The sequence below is a fragment of the Pleurodeles waltl genome, chromosome 8 (assembly GCF_031143425.1).
Source record: "Pleurodeles waltl isolate 20211129_DDA chromosome 8, aPleWal1.hap1.20221129, whole genome shotgun sequence".
Taxonomy (NCBI): Eukaryota; Metazoa; Chordata; class Amphibia; order Caudata; family Salamandridae; genus Pleurodeles; species Pleurodeles waltl.
The window spans coordinates 1493476922-1493495201 of record NC_090447.1 but is presented as its reverse complement, the minus strand read 5'-3'; the positions used below and the strand labels follow the sequence as shown (position 1 = coordinate 1493495201).

The window sequence follows — 18280 nt, the reverse complement described above, 5'->3', positions numbered from 1 at the left end:
GCATATTAGCCCTCTGCGCTACTTTATGGCGAGTCAAAGCTGCCTCTAGACAAAACTCCATCTCTCTCCCTAGCAGGAACATTAATCACAAGAGTTATCATGAATTTTTTTCTGTTGCCAGACAACTAGACACACACCGAGCTCTGCTCTTGTAAGTTATTACTAAATACCTCCCCCCCCCCCCCCACCCCACCTTGCGGTCAGCGCCCAGTGCAGCTGCACCGGTCGCACCCCCCTATAGTAGGCCCTGCCGCCGCCATCCCTCCCAAGCTCTGGGTGTCAGCCTCATGCCTTGCCTCGTGCTCACCCGCCTGTGGCACGTGCACCCCCTGCCTGTGCCTCAGTGCACCCCCGCCTGTGCCTCGTGCTCCCCTCCTGTCCCTCTGAGCCCTCCCATGTCAACCTTGCAATCAGACAGGTCTTCGTACAGCTGTGTATAAATCACCTCATCAAAGGCAGCTCACGGGCTGGGGCCAAGGACATCTCTGCGCACACAATTAAGACCAAGTAACATTTCTTTTTTTTCTCAGTTTTTTTCACTGTCTTCGAAGATAAAAATATATCTTAACTTCTGCATATGCTTTCATAATGTTATAATAAGTATATATCTGTTTTCACTTGATTTTCGCAGTCGTTGACTTCATGGTCTCTCTGTTCCAACTTGTAGGTGGCGTGTTGGCTGCTGGACCCGGGCTCCAAGGAACGGACCCTCCACAATATGGTCACCAATTTCATCCCTCAGGAGCTGCCCCTCTTGGAAGGGCTGGGCACGGGTCAGGGGATCAAGAGCCTGGGCCTTGGCGCTGATCCGGACCAGTCGGGGCGCTTCAGAGCCTCCATGGAGGCCGTGCTGGTGTTGGGCGTCATGAACCAGCTTAATACGTTGCTGCAGAAGGAACATCTTCAAGGTAACAATTAAGTCCCAGTAAGACAAAAGCCAACATCCGTGAACTGTATTAATAGTAGGGATGGGCAAAGAAATCCGCTCCGCTGGTGGATTTCGTGGAGTTTTGCCCACTCTACACTCTGCACAGAGTTCCGAAAAACCCTGTGAAGTGACGCAGACCGGAGTATTTTCTCTCGCACGGCTTGCCAACATTAAGTTGGCGAGCGAGAGAAATTGCTAAGTTGGCGAGCGAGATTTCTGAACGCATGTGGTTGTGGCAGGTCGCTACCGCTTGCATTGAGAAGGCTGCTGCTCGTGTTGTGGACGCTGCTGCTCGAGTAGAAAATCTACTCGAGCTGCAGAAAGAAGTTAGCCCCCTATGGTGCTCCGCTGATGCAGTTCGTGCTGATTTTAAAGTGCAGAATAAACTCCTGGTGCTGAAAATCAGTGCGACTTACCCAAACTCCGCCACTTGTAGAACTCTGCGTAGCGCAGGAGTTTTTTGGCAGTTTGCAGAGTTCGGCGTAACTTCGTGAACTCCTCCCAGGCCTAATTAATAGTCGATGTCTTGAAGAACCTAAATTAATTTATTCTGGTGGTGGTGGACTGCTTTTATGTGTGTATCTTAGGCAGAGGCACACAATAGAATGGAGATATGTTTGACCATGTCAAGGTGGGTTTCAGAGTCACTCTTTGGAACAGGACAATAACTTTGTGCAGTTTATAAAGCAGGAGCTGGAATAGCCCTTTAAGGAGATCAACTTGCTGCTCACAGCTGCCTGCCTTGGTCTGGAATCAATGTGTTGTGTAGTAGTCAGATAGCCTCTACAAGGAGGGGCAAGTAACCCCCTGCCCTGTGTTCGTATCACCTTCTCTTGACCCCCCTTCTTTCCTCTCAGTTGGACTTTGGCTGGTTTCTCAGGGTCTACCAAGTGGCAGGGGCAGCAGACAACGCAGGCTAGAGTGAGCCGAGGGGCAGCATCACTAGAATGGGCATCCCATCTCACCAAATCATGTCACTTTCATCATCATCTGCTTGGCACAGCTGCAAACCGGAACTTGAAAAACACCCCTTTGCTGCTTCACTGTTTTTCCATGAACTTTTTTCAGCAAAACCTCTTCACGCTACCAACCATATCACAACGTCAACGCTCCCATTGGCTCTTCCAACTCCCTCTGAAATACAGTGTGCAATTGATTTTCCAATGAAAGCATGAGTCCCAGACTGAAGTCTCTGTGCTTATTGTGCTTATATACTTCCAAGATCTCACCACCAACAAAAAATCCTTTCTGAAACAAAGCAAATGTAGGAAGACCAATTAGGAAATGTTCCTAATGTTAAATATACTTTGCTTCACTCGCAGACATTTCATCACCAAAGGATTAGCAACCTACCATGAACCAACCATCACAGAAAAATCCAGCAAAGACAAGGCCACGCATTGAAAGGAGCCAAACTGCATCAGCCCTGTCATTGGCCCTCCAGATACCTTTGTTGAGAAAGGGAATGCCTTAAAATATGTCTTCACTGAGTAGCTCAAAAAGGACAAAGCTCTGCATCGATAATCTTAGTCAGACCCTCCACCCCCACCCAATCCCTTCATGTAGCATTCCTAAGTGTTTCACCCTAAAACTTGCTTTCATTCAAAATCAAACATCTGAAAGCTGGCACATGAATATAACATCTTAGCACCAAACATGGTGGAACCTCTCGAGAAACACGTACACCCCTCCTCCACTTCAACACCAAGGCATCTTTGCCAACACACTCAGACCTGGATAGAACCTCTTGCAAGCTCTGGTGTAGGAAGCGACTCTGGACCCCGATGACTTTGTCGACAGCCAGCCTTATAGGCACCTAAGCAAGTGCTCCATGAACTAATATTAACTAGCGCCCGCATGACTGCACTCTGGTTTTGGATCATTCTGAAGCATCGAAAACGCCTCAGGTAATGGCATTCTTTGCATCTATTTCCGGTCGCCTCCTGGCAGAACCACTAAACCAAGACCTACTAACCATCCTGGAAATACACATGAGTTTTTCAGGTACCACACTTGACAGCTCCATCTCAATCTCTCCACTCATGCCTTCTGGATGAGCACTATGTGATCTCATCACCTACCTCAGGGATCCATTGCCTGAGTCATATTCATCCTTGCCTGATCCTCCTAGAGTCATACTTCTGGACAGCTGTATCAAGTTACAATAAAAGGCCATTGAAGCACAAATCCAGTTGGAAAGAATCTTTGCCAGCAGCATAAACCGATCTAGGACGTGCCTTGCCTTCGGGCAGAAATAGCTGTTAAGTGCCCACGTGAAACTGAACTCTGCCATAACCAAATATCTCATGATCACAAATGGACCAGCTCCAGGAATGACTGTGCTGCATGAAATTGTATTGATCCAGACCTCTGACCTTAAACATCAATAACTAACCTTCACTTTTTTACACTACCCTACCACAAGACCCAATTGGCTTAGAAGATCCAGATAATTTGGTACCAGCTCCTGCTGCTGCAGAAAGCAAACATCTACCTCCATGGTCCAGACTTCAGGCCCACTGTTCAAGCCTGGTCTCGCCTTTCACCAACCAGCCCCCCTGCTATCACACCGGCACATCTGAAGAATGGCCTATGTGCTAAGGACTGAAAAAAAATGACCACATCTCTTGAACGTTGGATTGCTTACATTGATCATTGTTACAAAATTCACATCACCTTAAAATCCTGCTGCATCATCTACAGATCATCAAGAATCATACACACGTACCTGGCAGGTCGGTGGCCCGGGTATTACAAGCAGACATGGCACCAGCAAGCATGGAACCAAGGACAAGGCAAAACTGAAGCTACAGTTCCACACCTATGCAGAGAGAATCTGCACTTGTATTACTGCACACCTCTGCCTAGCACTGACCCTCTGCAGTTAAAGAAAGAGATACATATCAATCTCTTGAGCACAGATCCCATGAAACAACAATAAGGATCCACTGTAACACTTTTGGCTTCTGATCTAGCAGCAGAAATGATCTCCTCCAGGGCCAGACTGGCAGTTTTGTCGGACCAGTCCCCGGATCATTGGTGGCGCGAAGGGGATATGGTATTTGCATGAAGTATTGCTGCTTTTGTTACTGGGGGCTGGAATTGCAGCACCGCTGCAAAACCGGCCGCCAATAACGACAGTCCCCCACCCTTCCAGCCTCCCGGGGAAACGCCCAATGCCCGCTACGGCCTGCCCGGCCCTAATCTCCTCAAACCTAGGTGTGGGCCAGTCACAAATGTTATCTCTGCCTAGGCGCAAGATATTGCCACTCTGTTTCAAGGTATCGGAAGAAGTGCGCATGTTGATTTCACCAGCTAAAGAAATAAGGTTGCATGAGCTTCTGGTTGTGTTGATTAAATTTGCTATGAAAGTAATGGGAGAAGAGGTGTGGGCTTAAGTTTTCATTGTGTGTGGTAGCTGGTTGAGTTTTGCTGTAATGAATATTCATTTATTCATGTTTGGAGTGTTTATGGACATTGAGTGTTGACGGGCATTGAGATGAGGGAGTGATCAAACAGAGTCTCCTTGGCTGTCCGGCCCTAATCTCCTCAAACCTGGGTGTGGGCCAGTCACAAATGTTATCTCTGCCTAGGCGCAAGATATTGCCACTCTGTTTCAAGGTATCGGAAGAAGTGCGCATGTTGATTTCACCAGCTAAAGAAATAAGGTTGCATGAGCTTCTGGTTGTGTTGATTAAATTTGCTATGAAAGTAATGGGAGAAGAGGTGTGGGCTTAAGTTTTCATTGTGTGTGGTAGCTGGTTGAGTTTTGCTGTAATGAATATTCATTTATTCATGTTTGGAGTGTTTATGGACATTGAGTGTTGACGGGCATTGAGATGAGGGAGTGATCAAACAGAGTCTTCTTGGCTGATGGCTGTCGAAGGGATTGAAATATCTTTGAGGTACTTACTGAAAATGTAGAGTTTGTCTCTGGGAGCGCCTTCTAGCAGGGCAGGGGGGGGTCAGTGAAGGGAGTAAAGAATTCTCACTGTACCAGAGGCCAGAAGTGATGGATAGCATGATGTTGATGGCTAGCGTTTCCGTATTGCGGGAGCTAGGTCTGTGATGCCTATGTCCTTCCTGTAGAAGTGATAGAGGCAGGGCAGTGTGGCTTGTTTACACATTCAGGATCTGGTGGTCAGTGTGGGTACAAAAACTTTGGTGACTCTATGTAGACTTGCCAAAATGTTGGTGTGTTCACCAGGCCAATAGTTATGGGTTGGAGGATAGACTTCTTTGTTGGTTGTGTGGAGAGGCACAATATTAATGGCCTTGGGATGCTGAAGGTGGGGACTAGGCAGACTTGTGGCCAAAGCAGATAAATAGTGATGCTTTGTTGTGTTTTAAGTGCAGCACGGGTGCACATTCTGCTGCAGGTGGTCCGATCTGGTGGTGCCCAACTGTTTCAGGGTGGGCAGGGTGCAGTCACTGTAATTCCTTCTCCGGGACTCCTTCTCCATTCAAGTAGCTGCTTAAAAGAGTGGAATGGCTCATGGAGTTCTAGCTGGCAGACTCTTCACCCAAAGTGTCTCCCCCTCTATCAAGGCCACAAGTGAGAACCAGGAGCTTAATCCCTTCAGGTGATATATACAGGATGGTAGAATGAACGAGCATCTTCTGCAGAAGGTCCTTGGAATTTGAGGTGAATAGAGGCTCCTGATCCAGTCAAGGCAACTAGTGGACACAAAGTCTTTGGGGGAATGCAAACATTTTGTTACTTTTAGCATAGGTGGTGGTAGACATCTGGTGGTGCCATCAGCACTGATGCATGGCCCAATACTCCGAGAACCCATGTCTGGTCCAGATAATATTCGAGGATCTTGAATTATCCATGCACGAAACTGATTACATGCTTTCTCAACAGTTAAATTCTCCTTCTTGAGGTTCACCATTTGGTTTCATTTTGCATTTATACCTGTCGCAGATGTCTTCCGCACGGTGGAGATGCCCACGCAGTACTGCCTTGCGCTGTTAGAGCTGAATGGCATTGGCTTCAGCACTGAGGAGTGTGAGACCCAGAAGCACATCATGCAGGCCAAGCTGAATGAGATCGAGGCGCAGGCCTACCAGCTAGCCGGCCACAGCTTCTCGCTCACCAGCCCTGATGACATCGCCGAGGTAGGTGACCCTCATGTATTTCTGTTGCTTATGGCAATGTTTGCTTACTTTTTTGTAAGACACGGTGTTGTGTTTCAGATAGTGATTAGCATTGATTAGTATGTGTGGGATGTAATCTTGTGTTATTTATGTGGGTGGGAAATGGCTGTTTATGTGTTCAACATGTTTCTATGTGAAAAACATGGTCACTCGCACAGTTTTCATGATGATGCCAATCCCCGCATATTTTCCGTTTACAGTGACTTCCTCTTACTAACTTGAAGAAATATGTTGGTGTTTCACATTAAAAAGTATCAAAAATAGATGTTTGCCGAGAGAGAGAAAGAGAGAGAGAGAGAAAAAAATAATCTTTATTTGTATTTCATAAATGACAACCCCCACAGCTCGTGTTTACCTTTACTTTTTTACCACCATATGTTTTTTTAACCTTCACGCTGACAATCTTCACCAATATTGCAGAGGCATTTTTAAGTGCACATAAAACACATCTGTTGATGGAGGAAAATGTTGTTTCCTCAGTTCAAATATGAAATGCAGATAGTCAATCGACGCAGCTTTTCTCTGTAATAGAAAAAATTAAATAGTACACGCTTGCCACTTGGGGAAAATCATCATTTATAAAAATAGGTGCACAATATTTACCCGGGAGAAAGGGAGCTTGTTCCACTTAAATTATTGTAATTTCTTCCCCAATTCGAACACCGCTGGCACTGTGTGAATGTGCTTTCCCGCTTGTAGACTTTGGCCCAGAAGGTCTGGTGGTGCGAGGATTCAGGGGGAGATGCGGGAACATCATATGCTGGGTCAGCGGTGACCCATCGACAGCTGGATCTCATCCTCCTTGTGCTGAACTGATGACTCGGCAGACGTCAGTCTGATGTGTATGTGCGCGCCCCCTGTTTTTCTCTGGTTCTACCCCTTCTGTCTTTGAATTCTGAGAAAACCAAATAAATAAAATGTAAATAGATAGATAGATAGATAGATAGATAGATAGATAGATTGTCGTTGCTTGAATCGTACGGGGTACAGCTTAGTTGGTATAAGTATGTATAGGCAGAGTTATCCAAGTCCAGCCACTGCCCAAGAGGATGTAAATGCAAAATAAGTCCACTCAGCCGGCTTGATATTTCAATTTGTCCATGCAGAGAAATAAAGGAAAGACATGCCTTGTAGATGCCAGAGTATGTGGCTGCACTAGGTTTTGATTGTAAGGTTTCTGATTTTAAACCTCCACCACCTCTCCAAAACGGAACTGCACAAAGTTTTGAGCAGTTAGATTACTGCTCCAGGTGTAGTTTGCATGGGTTACCTGCATCTAAATTCTTCTCTTGAATACCTCGTGCACTTGCGAAGTTTAAAAATAATGGACTGACTTTTACTAAAGGACTTTCTTATGCCTCTTCAGTCCTCTGATGTGGGGAAGGTGCTTTACTCCCTGATCGCCTACCCTCTCTGTACTGATATCAGTAATGTCAGGTTGGTACTTTGAGTTGAAGCCACTTCTGACTGCAGTAATCCATTTCTAATTGTTCAATCCTTTCCAGTATTTCTACCCTTCTTGCAAACCCACCCATCGCCACGGTAGCCTGGCAACACGCACCTTAAAAGTCACGCGGCACTACTAGCGATCAAAAAAATGCTTATTTATATATTTGTTATGTATTTATTAATTTTGTTATTTTATAGTTTGTTAAAAAGCTGCTTAATGAGTGCATAAAAACATGATGCATATGATATGAGTACAAGGATGGCTAGCTGCATGTTAAATTAGCTTGGTCAGAGTACCTTATTAGCTAGTACCAGTTCTAGGCAATGTATTTGTTGACAGATGTATCAGTGTTCCATAGAAAAATCATTAGTATCTGGGATCAATGGGGCTTTGCCAAAATGTTTAAACAGTTGGTTTTGGCCGCCTCCATCCTGAATCAGTCACCTGGCGTTCCTCTTTATAGGGCCCAGGGGCATCATGTGGTAGGTGGAACAGGTTTGTATTGACTGTACTCTGCAGGGTTGGGCCATCTGTCTTTACTTGCTGCTGCATGAGGGGATCTCTGCTGCCAGTTACATGATAGTTTGTATTGCTCAGTTTTCAGCAGTATCCCCATGGATTGAAAATAGACCATCCCAGTACTTTGGACTCCGTACTATCAAAGAAGGCAAATCTCATAACGGTGTAGGTCCGATGTTGCTTCAAATTTCAGCACGTATTCAGAGAAGTCTACTTTTCTGTTGTCTTCTGAGTGTGTCCCTTCTGTCAGAAGAGTAAAGACTTCCTTTCTTGTTTGCAAGCAACCATATCAGATGTAAATGTAAGTCCCGTGCCACACAGTATTGCGCGCTGACCAGTCCTCTCACTCTACTGTGCAACGCTCTTGTGTGATTTTCACTATGCAAGAAACCCACCCTCTCCTGCGATCAATCTTGGGAGTAACTGCAGTAAATGATTGCAGGTGGGCAAGGACACTTGTGGATGTTGGCTACATCTGTCATTGTGTTCTCATTTGCATTGTAATATGTTGTTCTCTTGGCAGTTGGGTTACTTGTGTGGTTGCGTACCCATCCAGAAACAATTGGCTGCCATGACTTCTTGTCTGCACCTTGGAAACTAAACATGGCATTCATGCACTCCTGACTCCTCTAGGTTCTGTTTTTGGAGCTAAAGCTGCCACCCAATGGGGATGTGAAAGGACAAGCGAACAAAAAAAACCTAGGATACGCCAGAAGGACGGCCGCCAATGGAAACCGAGTGCGAGTGGGCAAGCAATTCAGCACCACCAAGGTATGGCACCAGCCTCAGCTGCGCGGTGCAGCATGAACGCTTGATGTTTGTGGCTTTATTGGTGTAGATTGGCCTTGTTAGTGTTTTACACAGCTGTAATTCCATATTTCATCACCATCATGTAATGTAGCTAAAATTAGATAAACTTGTTTCTGAAGAAATGTAATCATGTGAATGTTTTGAAAAAAAATGCACACTTAGCTGAATAAGTTGTCTTGATTGATGTTCCATTGCCAAGACTGATTTGTGGTTGGATATTAATCTCGTGCATGTTCTCTTGTATGATTTTGGATGTTCCCTTCATGTTCTGTTCAGAACTCTGTGACCTAAGAGCAGCTGCCTGTAGCACGTCAGTTTTCCTGACCAGGGTCATTGACTCGGATACATTCCCATAGCTCTTGTTTCGGATGAGTTCTGCAAAGCCCATTCGCTCATTCACATCTACTGTACTACCTGTTTTCTCTGTTCATAAGCACTGAACACCTCTGAATCTCTTGCAATATAACCCCGAGGCTGTTGTGGCAGCTTTTGATCATCGATTGAGTGGGATAGAAGAAGTAGTTGTTGTCGGAGGATGCTCCTCCTCTGCTGGTGGTTGTGGCTGACCCCTGGCTCGTGACACCCTGTCGATAAGGTGCTCATATCATAGAAGTACATTGTTAAATTATGAACCTGCTATAGTGAATAATACAAAATGATGAGCTAAACATGACTAAATATTGCTGCTTTCCTCCCGAAGGACGTCTTGGAGAAGTTAAAAGCCATACACCCTCTGCCGGGCTTGATACTGGAGTGGAGACGAATAACCAATGCCATTACTAAAGTAGTGTTTCCGCTGCAACGGGAGAAATGTTTCAACCCATTCCTGGGCATGGAAAGGATCTACCCTCTTTCTCAAACACATACAGCTACAGGTAACATGACAACAGCTTGTGTACATTTGCAAAGTCTTCAGACTTTCATGGGTTTTATTGTGAGGCATGAAAAGCCCAGAAAGAGAGATTCAAGCAATGTTTCGGTAGATAGATTCAGGCTCTGTACATTAACCTGGATTACATTACAAAAGAATGTTGTTTTGTTACGTATTATTATTAGTGTATTCGTACCAATGGTTTACCTTCTATAACCATATTCAATCATTAATGGATATTTGCATGTGGCACCCATGTGATGGTAACATTAGCAATATTTTGTACCAAAATATAGGAGGCTAAATTTACAAGTGGTTCTTTAAATATTACAAATTTATATCACGGAGGTTCAGACTTTGAATTTGTAACTTTTAAAAATCAAATCTGCAAGATCAATGTAAACCAATCCCTAATCCCTTTATAGCTATAAAATGAGAAGTGTATACTTTAGATTCGTTTTGCCACATTACTAAATTCACGGGTAATAGTGGCATATGGTGACAAAATAATAGTGTTCATATAATGAGTGCCTGTCTTGAGTCTGTGATCACTTCCATGTTTTTAGAATAGTATACATTTCTAACAGAATGTCACTTAATTAGGCTTGACCATGAAAACCACATTAGTTCTAATTAGATGCTAGAATCATGAATAAGTCATGCTTCAGGAACTTTTAAGTTTAAAGAAAAGAAGGAAGTCTACTGAAAACACATTCTTGTCTCGCATGCCATTGACTAATCTTTTGTTTTTGAGGTTATGTGGCCATTTGCTGTGTTTGTCGAGTGCTCAGTCATTGAGAGAGGCCATTCATAATCAGGTATAAGAATTAGTTCTCCTAGTTTGCGCTAAGAAAGTATCGTTCTCTGGTGGTTAGGTGGACGTTAACTAGATTCACTTGTAAGTATTATGTGGACACCTTGATTCAACCTAAGGAAGCCTCTTTGCCATGGTCATCTTCACCATGTTATAAGGAGCCTCTGCATGACTTGGCACATATTATGTTGCCTAGAAAAGATCATGGATGCAGTCTGTAAAAATGTACCGGACTTGAGGACATCCATCCGCATGTGGCTGTCAAAGCGGAACTAGATGTGGTCACTGTCAAGGAGCAGGTGGTTTGTTGCACGATCAGTGGGGTGGTTATGGGTCCTCACACCACATCTGGAAGTCTTGTCTGGTTGATCAAAATGGGTTCTATGAATAACATCGGTACCTCATCTTCAATGAGTTGATCTAAGGCAGTTATTTTTTTTTAAAGATTGTTTAAGTTAGAATTCTGAATTATTATATTATAGAAACTGATATGTTCTTAATAAACTAAAAATAAACTATAATTAAGAATGTCGACATCCACCTGACCAATGGTGAGAGGTTGCCTCATTGATCAAAGAGAACAAATGATGTTTGTGTTGACTACTACACAATTTGTACCCTCTACAGAAGCTAAAATATAGAAACTTCTGTGTAAGTCATAGATGTTGCAACATGCTGTAAAAGAAAACAGATTTTCCTTCCTGCCTTTGCTATTTAACAAGCCCGATTGTATGCTAAGGGGCAATGGGTAGATCTTGATCGTTAAAGTTTGGAAAATAAACCTTGATCATGAGACAACAACTGTGAAAGTTACACATTGAAGCTGAAAGTTACTTGTCCTAATCCCTCGACACTCAAGAGTACTACCACTCCGTTAAAAGGCAGTAGTTGAGGCATTAGGTTGTCAAGTGAGAAGCTAAGTGATCTCTTGTGGTTGAGTTGAGTAAAAACCCTGCAGAATTTTTTTTCTTATCAGATGATGTCAAAACTGTGGCCCAGTGGGCATTTTGTTCTCCAGTTACTCCTATAAATAGCACATAATTTGCTTTGAAACAGCTAGATGCACTTGCCATTTTCAGGTAGTGTTGAAGGACAGGTTGGTTGGCTACTTCTGTAAGCATTGACAGGAGCAATAGGTCTATCTGTTTATTAACAAAAGTGCTTTGTAATTGATGAATAAGTTTGTGCCTAGGTATGTTTGAGTGAATGTTGGGTTTACGTGATGGATGCGCGAAAATGTATAGATGGGTGACTGTGGGTAGGAATGCATGAGTGAAAGTGGGTGAATAAATGTATCCGGGTGGGTGATAGAGTGGGATGGAATGTGTGCTGTTCCAGAGTAGCTCACTCGCCAGTTGGAAATCATTCGTTTATTGAAGCTGAGAGTGAATATTTGAGAGTGTGCACTGCTGCACGGACTCCCAGGGTGGGATAGCCGTACGCCACCAAACATCATCGCACACAGACAGTGGGCACTAAAAATGGAACCTAGAGAGTATGATATCCCTACTCACTGTACTAGGCCATAAGGCTCCCCAGTCTCACCAGGGTTTATAAAGCCAGTAGATGAGCAGCACATGGAAGTGTATGACCACATTCCACATCCTCTTCATCTTTCAGACACCCTATTGCGTGCAGAAGATAGAGGAGACCACAGGCAGAGCAGAAGTCTGTACTGAATGCGGTCCTCGCCATCAAAACAAACGTCTTTCCATAAATGGAAGATTGCATTCTTCTGCCATTGCCTGTCTTGAAGCATCACCTTAGTTTAATTGGTATATTTACCTTCTGTGGTCAAACCCACGAGATACGAAGGAGCAGATATTTAAGTGCACTATATCATCACATGCAAGACAAATTCAATTCACACCATAGAGATAGGGCAAAGCTACTACCGATAGCATTGATACTGAGGAAATACTGAAATAAACAGCTGCATGTGGGCTTGACTCTGATCATAATGCGTAAGCGTACTCTCGTGCAGCAGTAGTTTGAACTTTTATTGTATATGGGGGTGCGTGCAGCATTGATCACAGCTGCAAAGTCTCTCATGCATGAAGAGAATCAGGCATGAAAAAGAATGTTACATTTACTCAACTTGCTCATGTATGATCAGGCACTGTGTTTTAGTGATGATTCTCTGTGGTAACACCATGCGATATAACCTTTCTCCTCTAGGTAGAGTGAGTTTCACAGAACCAAATATCCAGAATGTCCCTAAGGACTTTGAGATAGAAATGCCAAAGCTTGTTGGAGAGAGTCCACCATCCCAGGCACCAGGCCTCAGCACTGCTTTTCTTCCCAAAAACAGGTATGGTTCCTGCTAAAGCAATGAAGGGCATTTTTGCCACTTCAATCAACCTTTCTGATTTCTGTCTCATCAGTGTGTGAAGTAAACATACATATGTTTCTCAATGAGGGCAATCCTTTCATGTCATTGTGGATTTTGTGGTTTTTATAATGTCTTGTGAAGTTCTAGACTATTTCAGTGTCCCTGCTGGGAAATATGGAGAGGGTGAATCACTTTCAGCTGGTTAAAGTCAAACATTGCTTGGAAGTGTTTTCAGTGATATTGAGGTGTAAACCATGGCTTCCCAGACTGTTGAAACTTTAAGGAGAGTTAGAAGCCTGCAGAACTCAGTTGTTAGGTCTCATCTAAAGACAGCTTCTGATGGATAATCCTTATGGCAAATTCTTCACATTTAGAATATCCCGTGGGGCCAATTGGATCTGCAGAATTTTGGCAGCAATGCTCCTGAACACCAGCAGGTGGCATCATATGGCTCCGAGTTGGTTTCACACCACCCTGGAAGAGACAGAGTGGATTTGCATATAAGCGCCACCCCTGTATGCTGACATCGGTTTTTTCTTTCACACCTTCTGACGTGGATACAGAGCACCGCTCCCACATTTGTTCTACTGACAACTTCCAAAACTATCAGACAGTGTGCTAGGGGAATTATATTCCTTTAAAAAACTACAGGCTTTAAGCCTTGTCAATAAAGCAGGAAGTAGATGTCGGTCACAAACCTGCATGGATGTGTCAATCGTGCCTGGACTCTGATCACAACTCTTAAGTCGTACGCAACATGTCTGCCCCCATGCACCCAAAGGTGCTCTGGGGCTAGGAGATGAAACTGCATCGCCAAAGTCAAGAAGAGGTCACTCTCGAATGCTTAGGTCTCCCTCCTGCTGAAGGTCACAGTCCTGGAGTCGTTATTGGTCTCAGTCCTCTTCCTTCTCAGAGTCTTCATGTGAGCTGAAGTCCAAACACAAAGCACAAGTTAACTCAATCCCAACACTCTAGAGAAGGTGCAGGGCCATCAAGCTAAACATTGCACTCCTTGGGAATTCCTGGTTTCAGAACTGAATCCTCAACTGGTCGTGGAGCGCCTTGCATTCCCTGGGCCTTCGTTGACCCAGCAGTAGGTAGCGGCCTTCAAGGATGCTATGTTACATATGTTTTGTGTGATTTCTGCTCCCTCTGGTGTGCCTTCAGGCCCCAAGGAGGCACAGACAAATTCATTCAGATTACCTTCAGGAGTTACTCCTCCGGTCTTTTCCTGGGTCTGCACTAACTCTGGTACAGATTTCCAAATTGGCTCCAAAAACACATGACTCCTGTTAATAAAAACCGGTTTCCTGGGTCACGAGGGCAGTCATGGTTACTGGGCGCTACTTTTATCAATTGGAGTTGTTCACGGCTGATACCCTGGGACCACAGTATTATTAGACTCCAAACTGAATAAACAAGTGCTCCATTCAGATACAGTTTACACAGTAAAGCCTGCTAATATAATCAGTGTCCAGTCTGTGCTTTACGTCATAAAAGAACCTTCCTTTATAAACAGAAAACAAATACTAACCATAAAACTAAGATACATAGTGAAAACCAGAAGATGCTACAACTCTCTGGGCAGAGGTCTGACCACAAATAACATTATAGTGAAGATACTAAGCACTATAAAACAGCTAACATTGCAATACACAGACCTATTACAAAGGTTAACTCTTCAGGGCTCAGCAACTGTACCAGTACTTGTATTGCAGTTATGTGGTTTCAGCAGTTGATATGAAGTCCAATGTTCTTGGTTCTCCCACTGTCCCTCCATCAAAAGCAACAAAAGTGCACTCACTTCCTTGGAGTGGACACTGCTCTGGTGGTCTCAGGGCTCTAGTTAGGGGTGTATTGTGTGTTGGCTCCATTACTGGAGTCCCACTAGGCTAGATGTCGTAGGGTAGTGGGACCCAGAGATCCAGTCAACCCTTATCTCCTCAGATGGCAGAAAAAGGGGTGGATGCCTTTAAAAGAGAGCCCACCGGTTATAGTATAGAGTTTCTAATAGCAGGGCACCCATGGAGATGGTGCTGCTTGCCAATGGTTCAGGGCATGCAAGAACAAAACTGGAGACGATGAACCTCCTGGGGCAAGGACCAAGGGTTCAGATTGTAAGTTCTTCAACAGGGTACACTCCCCCAGCTCCAGATGGTAACTGAAAGCACCCACAGGCTACCACAGCACGGGGAGGGGTCGTGGGTGAAGCAGTCTGTGTCAGGATTGCACTTCCCCTGTCTTCCTCGAAGTTGATGTGCAACATGTTTTCTTAGTTTCGATAACCTGACAGGAGTTTCCTTGTGCTTCAAATTGCAACTACCTCCAAAAGCTTCACTGATCGCTTGTTCTCTGATGGGAGGTCAAGCGGATGAGCTGGAGCCCAACGCCGTCTGTCAGAGTGGCACATTCCTTTCACAGGTAATCCTTTGCAGACACCATCTTAGTTCCATATCCTTTTCCTGGGTCTAGCAAGGGAAAGAGCAATCCATATCCTGGACTCAACTCCACAACCTCTGCTTCCTCCCGTCACCCTGTGCATGGCTGGTCAGAAAAAGAGTACGGTGTTGAACCAACACCTCACTGATGAGGCCACACTTGTATCATTTCCTGCGAGACAGGCTGCTCCAGTCAGGGGGTCTCCTACTTTTGAATCCTGCGGCATATTTCCTGCTTGTGTTCTGTGTGATCAGTGCATGAGGAGAACCTGCTGCCCTTCTTCTCAGACTCTTTGTACCTGTCTGGCCTAACCCCACAGCGGAATGTTAATTAACTCCAGTCCAGGAGGCCCTGAACATCAGCCAGCGGAATAGGAGGATGTCGTCCCAGCCAAGCTGAGCTAAATAGATAGAAGATGGCTCCTTCTTCAAGTCAACAGTTTTTACAAGGATTTGTGACGGGAACATGGGACCTGAGATGTCCATCAGAGCAGATACCAGCTTGGCTCACATTAAACACAATTGCTCACCATCGTCGCCCAGTGAACCCACAGGCTTTCAATACACACAGCCCTGACATGATGGATGCAAAACGAATCCAGCCAAAGGAGGCTGCACGGAATTTAAAAGGAGGAGGGTTGGTAGGCAACCTGTTCTGAAGGCCAAAGGTACCCTTGAATATAGATTAATGCTGCCACCACTGTAGGTATACAATAGACTAAGTAGACATGAGAGTAGCCACTCTCTGTTACAAAGGAACGCACTATCCGTAGCCCTTTGACCTCAGGACCAAGCTCCAAGGTCTCAGTCCATGTAACAGGGAGATCCGCAGTGGACACACACAATTGTCACGTTCACTGAGTTAGAAATCAAGAAAACTTTTGGGATCTTTCAAGTGACTTTACAGGATATTAGCATTTCACGTGACCTTCCTGGTTCCCAACACAGGGCGCTGGAAGGACATTTTCCAGAGCCATGCAGAAAACTTGGCGTCTTAACACCATTGTTCTGACTCTGATATCAGACGTTAAACTGGCGGCCTGAGCTCAGCCACTGTTGCATCACGAGATCACGAAAACGCAACTGACATAACGATTGGCACAGACTTAATTTTCTCTTTTTTGGCTTTGATTGTACACAAGAAACACTCTAATGATGAGAGGGTTGAAGGATTAGTCCCCCCTCAATATAATGATGCACTATACTTGGATTTACAAAACGCCGGTTGTCTGAACGCCTCGCCTGAAACTGGACTTGGCTCTCCACATGGGCCACTAAAGGAGGAAAATGCTCTGTTTGTAGTGGAGGTGTGGAGGGCAGCCGAGGGGCCAGATGTGAGACAAAAACATGCTAACACTAATTCTGCAACTACGGCCAACATCTTCGGAGTCCCTGCTATCATTGAATTATGTCCTCACTAATGTTTTGATGGCTTCATGGTCCACGCCTTCTTCTTGCCCACCTGTCAGCTAACCAATAACCTGGCAAAATAGATCTAGGCCAGGTGATCTGGATTCCTGTCCAAGTATTCTACACCAGAAAACCTCTATGTGGAGGCCTCTTCAACTAAGGTCAATGAAAATGCCTTCCTTACAACTCCTCCATATAGGGAATCCGAAATATTGACCCGTTTGTTAACAGTGTTTTCTGCTAGGCCCATAAATACGATTTCTTTACTCAGCAGGTGCATGCATGCTATGTGAGACATTGCAAGAGAGGCCTTGCCAAGCTCAGAGCTTCTCTGTCTCAGACAATACATGACTAGCAGGATTCAGCTAAGACAGTGATCTGTGCGGACCTATATACTACTGATTGCGTTGGCCGAACTGTTTGCATCAGTGTCATGCTCAGGAGACATGCTTGTATGAGATCGACTGGATTTTTTGGTAATGTGCAAGTGTCCCTAATGGATATATCTTTTGGCCGGTTCAGACTCTGGGGGAAAGGCAGACTACACTAGAGAGATATGAGGTGAGCCGAGCCACTGCCTACTCTTTGGGGTTGCTCACACCAGCGAAAACAATTCTCGCATCAGCTTAGGAAATTCAGATGCTGTTCCGTGAGGTCTAGCCTGTAGACAACATCAGCCTTGTCAACCATTTTGTACAGCAAACAGTGCAGTCACTTTGGGTCCAGTGATGCAGCACTTACAGATACCACGTGGAGCAGCAGGGTCAATAATCATCCATTTCGTCCTGTCCTGCTTGAGTGGCTGCCAAGCCGCTTTAGTTTGTCCTCAGGAGCTCATGTTGGGGTTGGTGAGAGGCAGGAGTCGGCATTTCTCCAGAGCTGGAGATTGTTACGTCAGACAAATAAGTCTTACAGATCAATTAATTGGGCGATAACCTACTCTTCATTTTCTCTCCAGCTCAGCTTCTTCCCACATCAACACATTTTGAAGTAGTATTCAAACATCCCAATTCAAGAGGTAAATCGTTTACTTTCCAAGGGTGCCATTGAATAGGTATCAGACTCTGCGAAAGTTGAGGGATGCTTTTCTCACTGTTTCTTTTTTTACTTAGAAAAGGAGAAGGGTCCTTAGGCCTTTCCTGAGCCTTCACCTATTGAATTTCTTTCTGCAGAAAGACACATTCAAAATGCTCACACTGGCTCAGAACTTATCAGCCCTAAACCCTGGAGACTGGATGTTGTCCATAGACTTGTAAGTCATGTAGTGCCATATTTCTGCCCTGCGGTCCCACAGGCACTAAATGGAATCAAGGTATCTCAGGAACACTTTCATTTTGCCGTGCTCCTCTTTCGGCCTAACCTCGGCCCCTTGGGTGTTCAGGAAGTTGATGTCAGTCATCGCAGCCAGCCCATCTTTAGAAGTCAGAAGTACTGGCTGCAGAGGTGGGATCGCCACATCAGTCTAGGACCACCTCTGGATGATGGACAAACTCTTGACATTGTTGGGGTTCAGCATCAACGAGCCAAAGTCTCACCTGAACCCCCCAC

The 18280-nt window shown here is 44.8% G+C and overlaps 1 protein-coding gene and 1 long non-coding RNA gene across 3 annotated transcripts in view; one reads left to right on the top strand and one right to left on the bottom strand.

Annotated features, from left to right (window-relative positions):
- Positions 1-18280, top strand: part of POLQ (DNA polymerase theta) — a 367236-nt gene that overhangs the window by 235682 nt on the left and 113274 nt on the right. For both annotated transcript variants that reach the window (XM_069202712.1, XM_069202711.1), the window contains exons 20-24: positions 668-908; positions 5856-6049; positions 8691-8828; positions 9568-9742; positions 12731-12863. In XM_069202712.1, the coding sequence (XP_069058813.1) occupies positions 668-908; positions 5856-6049; positions 8691-8828; positions 9568-9742; positions 12731-12863 (881 nt within the window). The remainder of the gene's footprint in view (positions 1-667; positions 909-5855; positions 6050-8690; positions 8829-9567; positions 9743-12730; positions 12864-18280) is intronic.
- LOC138248800 (uncharacterized) overlaps positions 6466-18280 on the bottom strand; it is a 96565-nt gene continuing 84750 nt past the window's right edge. Inside the window, exons 3-4 of the long non-coding RNA XR_011194643.1 lie at positions 6692-6983; positions 6466-6610 (exon numbers count right to left, since the gene is read on the bottom strand). This is a non-coding gene — a long non-coding RNA (uncharacterized lncRNA). The remainder of the gene's footprint in view (positions 6611-6691; positions 6984-18280) is intronic.